The 16,008-nt window shown below is 34.5% G+C and overlaps 1 protein-coding gene across 4 annotated transcripts; it reads left to right on the top strand.

Annotated features, from left to right (window-relative positions):
* Positions 1–335: 335 nt before the first annotated feature.
* LOC117407083 (cell surface glycoprotein CD200 receptor 1-A-like) lies at positions 336–14,063 on the top strand. 4 transcript variants are annotated; one of them, XR_009329406.1, is made up of 7 exons: positions 336–387; positions 1,608–1,949; positions 3,881–3,980; positions 5,032–5,080; positions 7,050–7,658; positions 12,073–12,414; positions 12,856–14,063. XR_009329406.1 is itself a non-coding variant. In XM_059029129.1 (6 exons), the coding sequence occupies exons 3-6, from the start codon at positions 7,619–7,621 to the stop codon at positions 13,354–13,356; spliced, it is 531 nt and encodes a 176-aa protein (XP_058885112.1). In that variant the 5' UTR covers positions 812–1,949; positions 5,032–5,080; positions 7,050–7,618; the 3' UTR covers positions 13,357–14,063. The 4 variants fall into 4 exon arrangements, 3 of the variants coding, with proteins under 3 accessions (XP_058885112.1, XP_033867592.2, XP_058885111.1); XM_059029129.1 differs by lacking the exons at positions 336–387; positions 3,881–3,980 and having other exon boundaries at positions 812–1,949; positions 12,856–12,963; positions 13,316–14,063; XM_034011701.3 differs by lacking the exons at positions 336–387; positions 12,073–12,414; positions 12,856–14,063 and having other exon boundaries at positions 812–1,949; positions 7,050–9,046.
* Positions 14,064–16,008: the final 1,945 nt, after the last annotated feature.

The raw sequence follows: 16,008 nt of genomic DNA, 5'->3' as shown, positions 1-16,008 counted from the left end.
TTAAATCCCAAATCAGTAAATAAATTTTAGTCACAACCTTTATCCATTAATGAAACAATTCTAGGATAAAATATTTATATGTTTTGAAACTGCTTGTAGATTCCTGTTGCTCTTCTAAATTACTAATGCTTCCTCCGCAGCTAAACGTTGTGTTTGTTGATTGGTTATTTAAAACATCTAAATGGTCTTTGGTTGGGCATCAACATGTCCTCATCAAAGCAAGCAGACACTGCGCATGCGGCTCTGCTTTACCCAATCAGAATCCTGGCCAGCACAAGCGTCAGTGTGCTGAAAGAACGAGTAACGAGGTGCTTCTAGGAAATGTATGGGAGTAAAAAGTATATTATTTTCTAAACAATCGTACTTGAGTAAAAGTACAAGTATCTTGTACGTTACTTTCCACCCCTATCTCTATCTATCTATCTATCTATCTATCTATCTATCTATCTATCTATCTATCTATCTATCTATCTATCTAATAATTGTGATATAATATATATATATATATATATATATATATATATATATATATATATATATATATATATATATATATATATATATTAGTGACAAAAAACAGTGTGTACTAACAATTACAGCTAATGCTGTGGTTACAAAATTACATTAAAGGACGTAAGTAATACAAGTTCCTTAACGTGTTATATAGTATTTGAAAAGTTGACAATTGTTGCATAAAATTGCTTATATTGTTACATTAACATACAGTTCTGTTTTCCATTTATTACTGACAATTGAGGGTTTTCAGGTATATTAAAATACACTTGGTTTTATGTTTTTTTTTTATGTAAAGAGTTAACTTTCTTGAGAAAATGATTATTTTGTGTGTTATTTCTAAGCCAAAGAAACACAGTCATTAACACTAGAATTGTATCATAAAAATGATACAATTTATGTTGTTAAGCCTGGATAATGAGCGTGGGAGGCCAGTTCTGGAGAGGCATAAAAGATTGCCAGATCACGTCTAAAGAGCTGTATCTTTTACTTGGAGAGAATTGCCAGAGACGCGGGATCGTTACAACACGGTGGTAGTTGTGTTCATAATTGGCTTTGGGAATTCAGTGTTTAAATTAGTGACTCAGACTGGAGTTACTGGGACTTTTTGCTGTGCCTCTCGCAATCGATGCCCTGGCTAAGGAGAACGGTTAGCCTGTAAATTGAAGCCTAACTCAACTGAAAGTGTACCTTTCTGATTCCTGATTTTGGATTATAAAATATTATTGTCAAGTCTCCGTCTGTGAAAATAGAATTTGCGTTTTCATCTACTTTTCGGAGCCCCCACCTCCCCACCTGGATCCACCATGTTTATATTGCATAACCACTGTGAAAAAAACCCTGTTTATTAGGAAATGTACTCGGGGTAGTACAAAAAAACATACTGTATTTTACACAACAGGTGACAATATGAAATATCATTTGATAGTTTACATAACACTTATATAACACTATAAATAACTGGTAATGCTTTAAAGTATTTTACTGTGTCAAGCTAAAAAAACATTTTTTGCAAATTCATGAGCACCTGCATGTGATACAGCTGCTGAATAGCAATTATAGCCTGATATGGGGTTTCCTTTTCTTTTACACAGACATTCAGCTGGTAACCACTGAGTTGGGGAAGGATGTTTCTCTGCACTGCACTAATCGAACATGGAGTGAAATCATATTTGAAACATGGAAGATAAGGAAGACAAATGGAGCTGAGTGTCAAATTGCTGTTAGGTTTGATCAGACTGATACAAACAGCACTTGTGAAGACAGAATAACAATTCAGAGTACAAGTGAAAACAGACCATTTCTTCATGTATCACATTTTAATAATGCTGATGAAGGGAATTATACATGTGAGTCGGCTTACAATGGTGGAATGGACACAGTGCAGTTTAATGTATCCATTATTGATAATGGAACTGAGCCTCCTGCAGAGTCAGGTAAGTGATAAAACACCTGCTAAAAATGTATTGACCCACCAGAGTCCCCCAGTGCTGGTGCTTTGTGTAGGCTCTGAAAGTTTTGTTTAAGTCGATTAAAAACACCAAATTAAATAATAATAATAAATGTAGAGCAATATGTAAGTTTATAAAATATAAAAATATTCTTAAATGTTATTTATAGAAGCAAGTCCTGTATGTACAGTCATACCATGTTCCAGAAGAACTGATTTTGGCAGTGTACAGTATCTGTTAAACATTATGAACCAAGTAGCATTAAAAATTCCCCCGCGCAAAGGGATTTTGCCTCATGCAAACTTACCCAAAATAAAGCTGTGTGCTTAACTGCTTTAAATAGTGTACAACTCTAGAGTAGTTCAACATATAGGTGCGTATACATAAAAGGCGTGGTGTTTAACTTCAGTGGTGGTTAAGAGTTACACTCATGCAAATTGGAATTCAGCGAATCTGGCTAAAATGGCTTTCAACGAAACTTAAACCAGTATTCAAAAAATGATTTATATACCCTTTTAGCTAAATGCGTTTAAATGTAAGAGAGGCAGTGTTTAGCTATGTTCTTGTCTATACAGGTGCACTTAAATCTAATCGATTGCAGCTGCACTGGTTAATTAGCCAGTGGTGTAAAGGATAACGTTCAGTTTGCTTGACACTGCTGAAATGCCAGAGTGAAATGTAAAAGCAGTGTTGAATGGAAATGTAAAAAGGAAAATCAGCATATTTTACATTGCGGGTTATTTTTAGGACCCTTTACATAAGTAAGTTTCTTTTTTTTTTTTTTTTTTTTTTTTAAATACCATGCTGTCAGCAATTCGCCAACACAAATATAAGCTGCTAAAATAAATATTATATTGTATATGGAAATACATATACAAAAATCTAGTAAATAAACACAAACAAAAAATATTTATAAACAAATACCTGTGCTTCAATATAGTCGCACTGTGCGTAAAAATGCGTCTTCCGTCTTTTCAGCCAAAACATGCGTAACAAAGCATTCATAACACAAAATATAAAAAAAAATAAAGTTATAAAGACTCTAACCTTAATAAAATATTAAATAATGCCAACAACGCACAGTTAACAAAGACTGGTAAATGGAGGCACATTTACTCCAAATTGTCTCGATTCTGCAAGTCAATACACGGAAGACAGAAAAATAATAAATACATATTTTTGAATACTGCACTGTAGCATGATACTGTAAAGAATGGATGTATTAAATAAATTCAGTGCTGGAAAAGAATGTGTTATACACACATGGAGCTGCACGGTTTTATGTTTGTATCACTCTAAAATTGGAAATTGACTGCATAAGGCTAATATTTTATATGTTATTTTATTTATATATTTTATTTTATTTATATATTTTACTTTCCTTTATGACCAATTTAAAAAAACGCTTCAAATGTGAAAAAAGACTGCGTATTTGTTGTAGCTCTGCATAAATGTTACTGAAAGAGCTTTTAAAACAAGACTTAAACAAGCCCTACCCTTGTCTAACACATTCTATTGTATTTTGGTTAGCCGTGTCTAAATTTTAGAACACACTTAAGTGCATGCACATATAGATGTGCTTTATGAAGAGGGCTCATACGGTTTGCTATAATTTAAACTTATTTAAATGAAGTTCAAATGCAAACTACAAGTCTTGCTTGAAAAGCGTCTCAGGAACTTGATTTTTCCTTTAGCATTGAAAGGTTTCTTAAAGGTATATCTACCTATTCATAAAGGGAGTTGCTAACCAGGTTCAGGGAAAGTGCTTGTTACCCTGGTAAAGGGAAATGTTACCTACACTAAGGGGAACACTAAGGGTAATGGGAAAGATTGCAATACAGTGACAGAAATAAACACACGTGTAAAATTTGCCTATAACACTAAAGTGATTGAGTTTATTTGTCTTTTTCTTGTAGGTTCAGGATTGGTTACCATTCTTTTAGCAATATTGGCTTTTATAATAATTATACTTATTACTTCTTTCTTTTTCAAGAGAATACTTTTAGTTGTACTCAGGTAAGCATGAGTTTTTCTCAGTTTTTTTTCACACAGGCTTTTATCAAGTATAATTTCTTTCTGAAATATGATAGATGGTGTTGACTGGGTGATGTGCAGTGTTAGGCTTGCGCCAGACGTAACACTTGGAATTTAGACCGAAAAGTTCAATTTTTGTCTCATCTGACCACAAAACCTTTTTCCACTTGTCTGCAGTATCATCTACATGCTTTTTCGCAAACTCCATATGTGCTTTAAGATGAGGCTTTTTGAGTAATGGCTTCTTTCTTGCCACCCGTCCATACAGGCCAGCTTTGTGTAGGGACCGGCTTATTGTTGATGTGGAAACATTGACTCCCATCTCAGACACAGAACTTTGCAGAGTAATTTATGACGTCAGAGACCCTCGATGAAATTATTTTCCTGTAACTCACTGAAGCCCATCTATTATATACTGTGTGTATATATATATATATATATATATATATATATATATATATATATATATATATAAATTGTGTGTGTGTACAGTATATCTATTTGTATTTATATACATTGTCTTTGTTTATTATACAGCATTCTTTTCTTACATTAGAATTGTAGTGATTCAAAATGGCTTCTTTTTGTTAAAATTCTGATGCCACCTTTGAATGTAATCATCAATCCCTCTTTCCTACTTTCACCTGAAGAAGAGACCTTGAGGTCTTGAAAGCTTGTGATTAATTATTATTTAGTTAGTCCAATAAAAGGTATCACATCTCCTTCTCTTTTTCTGAAATATAAATGACTGAAGTATAAGAGCTCTTGAATGTATTCCTCAGATGTGTGTTACATCAGTTGGTGTTTTTCTCCTCTTAGAAAAAACAGTGCTAATTACATTCATGGTTATTCATTTATTAGATTCAAGTTTGATTTTGTACCTATGTACCAATGCATCCTGTGTGCAAAGACGCCAAGTTTTAATGGAAATTAGACTTTGATTTGAATCCTTGTTCTGTCCCTCAGTTTTTCAAGTCTATTTCATGATAGCCTCTACACACTGCTTACAGCATGTATTTGTATTGTCCCACAGAAGCTGCTGTAAGTCAGCCATTCCTGCAACAATATCATCCAACAAACAGGTAAGAAACCTAGTGGATTTACATTAAGGTTTTTTTTTATTATTATTTTTTTCTGTACACCTTGTCCAAGTATACAAGCCACAACAGTAGACCTATTTATATGGTTGCCTTCTATGGACAGCAGATTATTTCCTTCAAGTGTTTTTTTGGACAGTATGACAAATCAAAAAGTCGTGTTCAACAAGTGAATCAATCAGTTTGCAAAAAATATCCAACACAGTTTCAGGTAAAACAAGTTGTTTTCATTTTTTTGTCATTCTGGAATAGTTTTCAGTGATTATAAAACCAATCCAAAGCACTATAGGAGATCAGCAGGATTGTTTAAATTCAATTAAATCCAAATTATTTTGATTGAAAACATTTAACATTCACCAGCTTGCTATATTTGTTATTTACTATGCTTGTCAGAGGTGGTATTATTTAAGCTGTGTTTTGTTTTAATGAAATACTTTGTGACAAATTTGTTAGGTTACAGACAATTAAGCTATCCTGGGAAAAATTGCCTGTAGTGACCAGTGTGTTGAGCTGGTGAGAAAAAGAGTGTTCAGAGGTTTTGTTTCGTTTCATGCCGTTGGTGCACTTTCATTATAGAATAGCATAGAGAGAAGGAATACAAAAAACAGGCGTCTAGCCCTTGAAGAAAGCAAAATGCTGGCTCTCCTAAAGCCCTATCTTTAATAAAAGAGGCTTCCTGTCTCTATGCATGCCTATCTAAAGAAAAATAAATCCTCAGTAAATGTATACTGCTTTTGTATAAATCACGTGGTCATTAACAGCTTTGTTTTGTTACAACAATCCCTGGTGGAGGTGGTAAACTATCTACCCCGGGTGATTTAGACCTCAATTTATTAAGTTGTTGAGGAAATACTACCACAACGTTCCACACAAGTTTGTGAGGAATAACCAATTTTGTCACCTCACTCTCAGCAAAGATCACTTGGAACCAAATAGCCCTCTTGCTCACAAAATGACAGCAAAGAGTGTGCTTACGAAATACAATACTATACTATAGACTGTAGATTTCCTTGCTGGTACCTGTGCTGCAGGTCACATTATCTGATTGTAGTTCGACTGTTTGAAGTTATTAGGTACCAGAAAGCAGCAGCAACTTGTCATCTGTAGCATTGTCTTTGGAACATCTTCATTTATAAAACACAATCAAAGAAGCAAAAGGGGAAAAGTGATGATGTTAGTAAAGCAATATCTGCCCATGTACTGCAGTTCTGGGAAGGTCAGATCATGCTGTCTACAGTATACCAAGAGAGGAGCACAGAACATGTTTCCCCATTAAGGAACCCTGTATTAATATAATAGGGTGGTTCATTACAGCTACGAGTTACGTTTATAGAAGGACTATTTAGTTTAATATATTACCCATACTCACTATGTTCTTATGCGTTCATCCTTATAAAAGTCTGGATGAATTCATTAACCAAAACATTTGCCTACTTGTCTACTTAAAGGATTATCTTTTAACGTTTTTACTTTGGTATATCATGTGGTAAAAGCATATGCAAGCATAGTTAAGCACTGAAAAGGAAAATTACATCAACCATGATAAATGCCAGATAATTAAGGTAAAACACAGTGGACTAGAAACAAATTAATGTGCAGCAATTGGGCACCAAAAACATCTGGAATATTGATTAGGGTGGCAATGGGATATCAGTTTTAATTGTTATTTCTACTTTTTTACTCTTGTATTGTTTTTTTTTATGCATAATTGGCCAAGTAAGCTTTTTAAGGATATTCAGCTACATGTGGGTGGAAAAAAAAATGATACTAATAGTAAGCAGATATCTTCATGTTGCATAATGAAACAAGATTTTTGTCAACTTAACTATATGTAAATAGTTTTTTAAAACTACAAGTTTTCCTGTATGTCTTTTGATGGTGTATGATCTGTTACAATTATTTATGCATATTATAAATATGGGACATACTGTAAATAAATGTATTTATTTTCTAGGAGTGTGAAGAATTTGAACCATATGAAATCTATGTGGAAAAGATGAACTACATCTACAGCTGATCAGAAGATGTGTGTGAAATGGAATAACCTAAACTACAGCAGTTAAACAAAAACTTGACCTTGGATTTTTATTCACAAGTAACAAATGATATTCTCCTTGAAGTAACAAAAACTCATATTATAATTTCCCCCCTGATTTTCTCCCAATTTGGAATGCCCAATCGCTTTTTCCATCACCGCAGCAATTCCCCACATGGCTCAGGAAAACTAAGGGTTCAGTGGGCGTCCTCTGATATCACGACCAATCAAACTTCCTTTTTCACTCAAGAGTGGATGTCAGAGAACTACCGACCTCTGGAGGACAAAGGCCAACCCTGCAGGTGTCTGCCTTTGAGTTCACTGGGTGCCTGGCCAGCAGGGTTTGCTGTAGCGCAATGAGGAGAAACATTCCCTGCCGGTTTTGCCTGCCTAACCCATGCGAGCGCCAGTGCCAATGCAACACTCTCTTCTGAGTCTCCAGCAAAGACCGGCCTACTTTACACAGCCAGAACGTGGACCTGCTCTGTATGACTCACCCTGCGCACCATGTGCCTGCACTTCTACCAGGTGAGCCACTCGGGGACCCATAACAAAATGACTTGATCTTACTGTATATATGTAAAAGAAAAATGAAAAAAAATATGGAATAATGCCCTCTCGACTGATCAAGCTCCTCGACTGCAAAGAGTGGGGACCTGTTCAATGCAGCTCCTTTGTTCCCAAATTTTTACTAAAAGATGTGACTGTCCATTATAGACAGAAGTGTGTGTATATGTAAAGTTTATTGGTGCAGTTTCATTATTATTGTGAATGTGTATGTATCCACAGTATCTAAACATTAGCAAATGTTGTTTTTTTAATGTAGTGTTTTGAATGATAATTGGCATGTAATACATCAATGTTGATAACAAAGCAAACAGGAACTACACACACCGCAAGTGAGCAGGGCACAAGAAACACAGGCTTGTTTCCATGAGCATCACCTCAAACTCAACCAGATTGGACTACTGGAACTCCCTCCTTGCTGGTTTCCCTGCATTGGCTATGTGCCCCCTTCAGCTCATTCATAATTCTGCTGCTCGTCTTGTATTCTCCCAATCCCAGCCTCGCTGCTCTCATGCTACCTCTCTGCTTCACACCCTACACTGGATCACCTATCTCTGCTCACATAATAATAATAATAATAATAATAATAATAATAATAATAATAATAAAGTGCTGCAGCATTAAACATCAAAGCGTCTCGTGTGTAACAGCTGAGACCTGAACACACAGGTCACACTTTATATTAGGAATGGGTTTGGGTATGAGACTGTTGTTTTATTATTTTGGTTTCCTGTTAGCTCATGCAATTGTGGCCTCCTAAAGAGATATTATTTTTAGAGACATGTGAGAGACTTGCACAGGTCTCAAGAAACTCTAGATCAATACTGTAGTAATGGTATGGTCACATTAAATAAAAATAAGCTCCCTATAAAACAGATTTGTGAGTGGATTAGGAGTTGCACTTAACATATAACGATATGGGTAAGTGAGAATTCTACGTTGTGGAAGAACTAGGACCCACATATCCATATAAATGCTTTAAAATCCTTACATGACCCGGTTTCACAAAAATATTTTGGTCACTCTGGAATCTGTTTTTCTTGCCCAAACTGTATATAAAATAATATAATTATTGATCAGTTAATGCAGGTTTAAATGTTGGCTACAAGAAATATGATGACTGGGTTCTCCACCTATAAAACACATACATTGAAGGAAAGTTTTTTTTAATGGTGATGATCTGCTCTATATCTATCATAACTCAATAATATAATTTGAGAATTAATGTAGGTCTTAAGTACATTTCAAACTATGAAAATGAAGAAAATATGAAAATAGGAAAAAAATTGTTTAAAGGATTTCATAGACAGGTGAGTTTTTTTTCCAAAGAGAGAGGTTGTGGATGTCATTTGCAGGCTTTAAATGTCTTATATATATATATATATATATATATATATATATATATATATATATATATATATATATATATATATATATATATTATACTGCTAACTGTATTGAAAAGCTGTTTAATGTGTTAAAAAAATCAATCCTATCGGATACTACACCTTTAAGAAAAATAGTGATTATAACTGCTGGAATCATAATGATTAAATTAGGAACCACAAATAAAAACGTGCAAACAACTAAGGAACCAAAATTGAGAACTAGCAATATATTTGCTTCTGCTAAGAAATAAATAATAACATAAATAAATAAATATTTGAAGTGATTAGTAAACACCACGTTTTATTTGTTACAGTCTGCAAATGTCATTCCTGCCATGTACTTTGTAAAGCTGCATGTCCCTCTTGCAAGTCATTGTATTTATGGTGGGTAATTGTGATGGAAGCCTGATAGTGGGCTCATTGCTGGTGGATCTTTTGTACTTTACATAGAAGTTACAAAGTTGACAGATCACAATTTCTAATGACACAAGTTATACCACAAGGTAGAGCCTTCGTCGACGGGCCCTATTGCTTAAGTAGTATTGTTTAGTTTCCTCTTCCTGCCACATTCCTCTTCCTGCCTAGCAAGAATAATTAGATTCTCATGTTAGAAAGACCACATACACCATTAATTAATAGCATACTTAGCAGCAGAAAAATAATGACATTTTAATTTTATATTATCTGTGAAAATGTCACTAAATAGAGTATTCATACTAACTGTACTGTTGTTGGTGAGAATTTATGCTGAAGGTAAGGAAATTGCAGCCTTATATGTACAGTTTTTGTGTATTTTTGTTATATTGTATCATAATAGAAAAGACAAGCTGTTATTTTGTTCAGTATTTTTCAGTCTGCTTCTTTACGAAATTATTATCTATTAGAGTAGGGCTACTCAACCCTGGTCCTGGAGGGCCGCTGTCCCTCCTGGTTTTTGTTCAAACTGTACACTAAACTGATTAATTGGACAAATTAAGCTTCTAATAAGCACTTAATTGGTCCAATTAAGTAATTTAGGGTACAGTTAGAACAAAAACCAGGAGGTACAGCGGCCCTCCATGACCAGGGTTGAGTAGCCCTGTATTAGAGTGTTCAAGCTCATTGTGAACTGTATTTCCCAATACAAGTGATTCACAATGTACAGCATATACTGCAGATTTGTTCTAAATAATGTTTGTTCTATATATTGTATTGCATTTAAAATGTTTTGATGTTGAGTCTAATAAAAAAGGTGATCTAGGCATCAATTTTCAACATTATTTATAAGGTAAAAGTAAGTTAACTACTTCTAAAACATAAACAGTTTTATTTGTATATAAATGTAGAGATAAAGTAAATGTGGTCTGTATTTTGTGCTAAACAACTAAAAATTCCATCTGTTTTATTCAAACATAACCATTCAATAATTCTGAATACACATAAAAACCCTTTTCCATGCAGTGTTAAACATTTTAAAGCATTAAAACCCCTAATTGGTTTTGCAATGTCTTCAGCTGAAATAAAAACAACAAACATATATTAAATATTTAAATATGTTACATACTGTAAAAACTATTATATACTGCATTAGTTATCCCCCAAGTACATACTTGTTTCTCAGTATCTTTCGTGAAACATATTAGTACACAGGGAGATGAAATCTAACCCTAAGGCTCTGTGTGTATTTTGAGAATCTGTGAGAATTTGCAGCTTTGCAGTCAGCAGCTTCTCTTACACCGCATCAAATCAAACAATTGCTGCAATTTAAGCATTTGCAAAATAGAGAGATTTAAAGCAGATATATTTTGCCTTTTGGGAGAGAACTGAAGTGGGTCAATTTCCACGAAGCAGATCCACTTCGATTGTAATAAAAGAAGGGTCTGGAGCCGCACCTGCTCTAAGAGCAGCAACAACAGAAAGGAAGAAAACACGTATTTTCTAATTTCTTAACTGAAGCATCTACCCCAGATATGTAGATCTTCAGAAGCATATTGAAGTATAATGGACTGTAGGCTATCTTTTACATTGCAGGATAATAATCGGTAATCTCAAGAACGCAAACAAAGATCAGCCAGATGGGCAGTTCACAAATACAAGGTTCTTTGTCTGAAAAAATATGACGAGATAGCTGATTGGGTTAATGTGGTGTGTACTGTAAAAAAGGGAGATCATAGACTGACAGAAGAGCTAGAAAGATGAACGCCAGATTGTTAAAAATAAAACAACTGCAGGCTCTTCTCACTCTTCTGAGAGGATCATCATCCAAGGTATCTTCCTCCTCTTGATGCACAGACCACATAAGCACATCGAAGTCTGCCATTTTCTCCACTTATAGCAGTGACTAGGCTACAAACCGGATTTATGTGTTTTCCAACCAGTAAGTAGCTTATCTTGTTCTGAGGTTAACAATGCAATTTAATGTATGCGTTACTAATAACAAAATTCTTACATTCCCTTTGCTCTGTGATTAAAATTGGGCTTTAAATATGTTTGAAATCTTGGTCGTGGTCCTGTTGATTAAAGTGCAATGAACTGGGTCTGCTCTAGACTAATCACAATCATATCAATACTGTAAATCTGATGGCTACTAATATGCTAGTTTCACAAATAAAATTAGTTGTATTTATTAATTTTAAAGTTTGTGAAAGTAAAATAATTTCAACTTTGACCTAGTAAAAGCATTTGTCTATGAATTTACAAAGTTTATTTTAGGTGTATTGTTTTCTACAATTGTGTAGCATAACCAGAGTGAAAAAAAGAATTTAGGATCTATATGTTTATTGAGAAACAACATATATTGCACACACAAGGTGACTAAATAGTTATTAAGTCATATAACAAATATAATTTGTTAGTACAAAACAGTTCACAAATAACTGGTTATGCTCACAGAAAACTCCTTTCCTGTATGTCACAAAATACATGAATTGCAAATTTTGAGCACCTGCATGTGATGAAACTGAATAGCAGTTACAGCCTGATACGGGTTTTCCTTTTCTTTTACACAGACATTCAGCTGGTAACCACTGAGTTGGGGAAGGATGTTTCTCTGCACTGCACTAATCGAACATGGAGTGAAATCATATTTGAAGCATGGAAGATAAGGAACACAATTGGAGCTGAGTGTCAAATTGCTGTTAGGTTTGATTGGACTGATGCAAACAGCACTTGTGAAGACAGAATAACAATTCAGAGTACAAGTGAAAACAGACCATTTCTTCATGTATCACATTTTAATAATGCTGATGAAGGGAATTATACATGTAACTCTGCTTACAATGGTGGAATGGACATAGTGCAGTTTAATGTATCCATTATTGATAATGGAATTGAGCCTCCTGCAGAGTCAGGTAAGTGATAAAACACCTGCTAAAAATGTATTGAAAAGATGTATGTACAGTACACTATATTAAAACACATTTTGTTAATTTTAAATAAATAGCATATTACTGACACATTTCCATCTGCACCATAAAGGGATATCTAACCTTCTGAATATTTATGGATTTATCTGTATACTTTGACCTTTTTCTACTGCAAGCTTAAAATGAGGCTATCATAAGAATGACCACCAGGGGTGTGCACCAGTAATTTCCTCCCCTCTAAAACAGTGAGTTTGAAAACGATACATTTGCAATATCTATTGTAGACACACTCAGACTTCACCTTCAACGGAAACAATCTCAGTTCCTGAGGACTGGTGCATTGTAACTATAGTGTAGTAAATAGCCCTTTAATCAAGTGCTAACATTTGTTTTTATACAAGATTCATGTTTTTTTTTTTTTTTCAGGGCATGCAAACTTCAATTGGATTGATCTTCTTATCCGCTCATCATGTTACCTAGTTTTTATTGTCATTGTCTTGCTTATTTGGAAACAAAAACAAATACCTGATCTCGGTATGTTTCAGATTTCATCATTTTTGTTTTTTTAAAGCTTTGAATTATCTCTAACATGAAAGACGCTTCCAAACACTTCCTGTTGTAACGTTTATCTATTGTGATATCAGTCCAAAACATTGAAATAGAGTAACATTTAGCAAAGCAGTTATTATATAGGAGTTGCCATGCCATGCATCTAGCTTGACTCTCATATCTCACACTCACATGTTGTTTTACTATTTAATTCATTCAATAATAGACAGATTAAAAATTGCACTCAGGGGCTATAAAAGTATGAGATTTGTTTGACACTCATTGAATAACCTGTTTTTTAAATTACATTTTCCCTCGTGTTCCTTCATATCCACAGCATGGTTCAGAAGAACACCAAGGACAGAAGTGCATAACTAACACAACTCATTACTGAAGTCAAAGAAATACTTAAACTCGGCTTAAACTAACACACCTAAACACAGTAACTATACCAGCTTGCTTGACTTGTTTCCACAGAGCTACTTTTAAAAAGATCATTATTAAAATACTACTATACTAATACTGCATTTTAAATGTTAAAGTGTATAACAGACTACACAAAGGCTTGCTATAGCATTCAAAACACCTCCATCCTGAAACGCAATTGTCCACCTGATTGCCTTTCCTGGAGTGTAATTAACTAACTTGTGTGTAATCAGAATTATAAGTTTAGCACGAGTGAATACTGAATTGTTGCTCTAGTAGAAGTATCATTCCTGTATTGAATGCTGAAGTACTATTGATGAACTAATAAGATAGTGTGGAGAGGGTGTTAGTGACTCACTGCAGGGCGCAGCTAGATCTGAAGGAGTGAGTTTCAGCTGTGCTGTCCTATCTTGCTTTTCTAACTTGATGAATCAATGCTTATGTATTCGCTTTAGATGATCATTTAATGAATATTCTTTTTGAAACTTTAATGAATTACATATTGTTTCCGGGCTTCTATCCTTAATTGAAAGTTGTATTGATTTGCATGGTTGCATCTTCAACGAGTGTTTTTATTACATTGATTATTAGCTGCTTTTATAAATTTGAATACGTTGCTTAACGCTTTAACTACTGTCGCTAGTTATTCTGTCTTAATAAAACGCATTTTGAAAAGATTCATGTGTGGTCCTTGACTCATATCCGGGTGAGTCAGTTCTGATCTACAGCTTGACAGGAACAAGATCTAAACATTCTCTTATTATTGCCACACACAGCTGAATGTGCCACGGTGCCAATTTTCAGATTTTACTGTGAATTGTAAATCTGTCTCCTTTCAAGAGTTAAATGGTTTTATTTCCCTGTTTAAAATGATGTAACATATCATTGGATTTCTGGGTTGCTGGACAGTTATAATCTTGTATGACTCAGCTCCTAACCCTGTCTTTCTGCTATTTAAATCTGCTGTTTAACCGATCATGTAAATGAGCTTGACTCTTGTGTTGAGTGGTAAAGAGGCTCACTTGGGGACTGCGGTGCAGTCTTTGGTTCACATCCTGCCTCTGCTTGTTAAATAGGTGTTGCGACCCAAATTCCAGTTTTTAAATTGACTTGAAAATCTAAAATACAGAAATAAATACAACACATACAGAAATAAATACTTATGAATAATTTATGAATACATTTGGATACCTAAAATCAGTAGCTAAAAATATCTGCAAAGAGGTTGTGTTCTGTAAGTGTGTCATGCTGCCATCTAATGGACACTAGTGATAACATAATGCCCAAAGGCAGCTGGGAACTGAAGATATTCAATCACTTACAGTTTAAGTGTTTTAGTATTAGTGTTTTGAAAAGCATTTTAAGTTTTATTTGGGCTAAAAAAAAACTTACTATATAGAGTATATAGGGGGATTTTTTTTTTTTTTAAATATATAGAATGTTTTAAAGCAAGTAGCCCTGCACAAGACCTTTGCGTTCCCACCACCACATGAAAAAATAAAAATAAAGAAAAAACTCCAGTAGCGTACACCGACCCGATGTGCTTCTGTTTGTGTATGCGATGCCAGTGCAGGTGCTGTCAAAACACTTCCTTTCACGCAATGATTTTCAAAAAAAATTTAAAAAAAAAACAAAGTCAGATTTTAATTGAGATATTGAAACTTCTACGCGTCGTTGACAGTTTCCTTCAAACCCGTTATCAAAATACTGTATCAGTTGAACAGATCTTCATCAGACACTGCTAAGGATGCAAGTCTCATTGCTTGGCTTAGAAGCTTGGTTTAGAAGCATGCCAATCCTCCCCCAGGGCCCATGACGGCTCTCAGCGGCCCTGAGTACAGCAGTTAGAAACACATTCAGTAAAATGTACATCCATGTTTAGGCACATGAATAGAGGGGCAATTATAATAATAATAAAGACTTTCCCTTATAAAAGCTGACCATGGTATTTTTGCAGTTTTACCATACTTTTCCCATGCTTATAATACACCTCCCTATTTTTTACAATGCTTACCTATGCTTTACCATGCTTTCACTGTGCTTTATTACACAATGCTATGCTTTTACTCTGGTAAACTTTTAGAAGGGCTGTGTAATTGCTGATGCCTTGAAAAGTCTCACATTGTGTGTTGTTCAAAAATACTTTTCTGAAACATGTTGTTACATTTGCACACAACAGCACTGCAGTGTTTAATGCATTATTGTGTTTGTGAATTTCTACTGAGTACTGCATTGTACCGTTACCTGCAGCATTCAGTATACAATACCTTATTACAATCATAGTAGAATTTCAAGGCACTGATACGTGTTCCATTCATTCAAATGGTGTCAAATTTGATTCAGAGTTAATGTAACAACAACATTAACTGGGCAGAAGTGTGGAGTAGTGGTTAGGGCTCTGGACTCTTGACCGGAAGATCATGGGTTCAATCCCAGGTGGGGGACACTGCTGCTGTACCCTTGAGCAAGATACTTTACCTAGATTGCTCCAGTAAAAACCCAACTGTATAAATGGGTAATTAAAAATAATGTGATATCTTGTAACAATTGTAAGTCGCCCTAGATAAGGGCATCTGCTAAAAAATAAATAATAATAATAATAAT

The sequence above is a fragment of the Acipenser ruthenus genome, chromosome 8, assembly GCF_902713425.1.
Source record: "Acipenser ruthenus chromosome 8, fAciRut3.2 maternal haplotype, whole genome shotgun sequence".
Taxonomy (NCBI): Eukaryota; Metazoa; Chordata; class Actinopteri; order Acipenseriformes; family Acipenseridae; genus Acipenser; species Acipenser ruthenus.
Note: the sequence above shows the minus strand (reverse complement) of the source record. Positions and strands in the feature narration are given on the sequence as shown.

Excerpts from the sequence above, each read along its gene's own strand:
- LOC117407083 (XM_059029128.1), top strand. The coding sequence starts at position 9,778 with ATGTCACTAAATAGAGTATTCATACTAACTGTACTGTTGTTGGTGAGA. Across the intron at positions 9,839-12,072 it reads GGTGAGAATTTATGCTGAAG|ACATTCAGCTGGTAACCACT; the intron begins GTAAGGAAATTG and ends TCTTTTACACAG. Across the intron at positions 12,964-13,315 it reads AAAACAAATACCTGATCTCG|CATGGTTCAGAAGAACACCA; the intron begins GTATGTTTCAGA and ends TCATATCCACAG.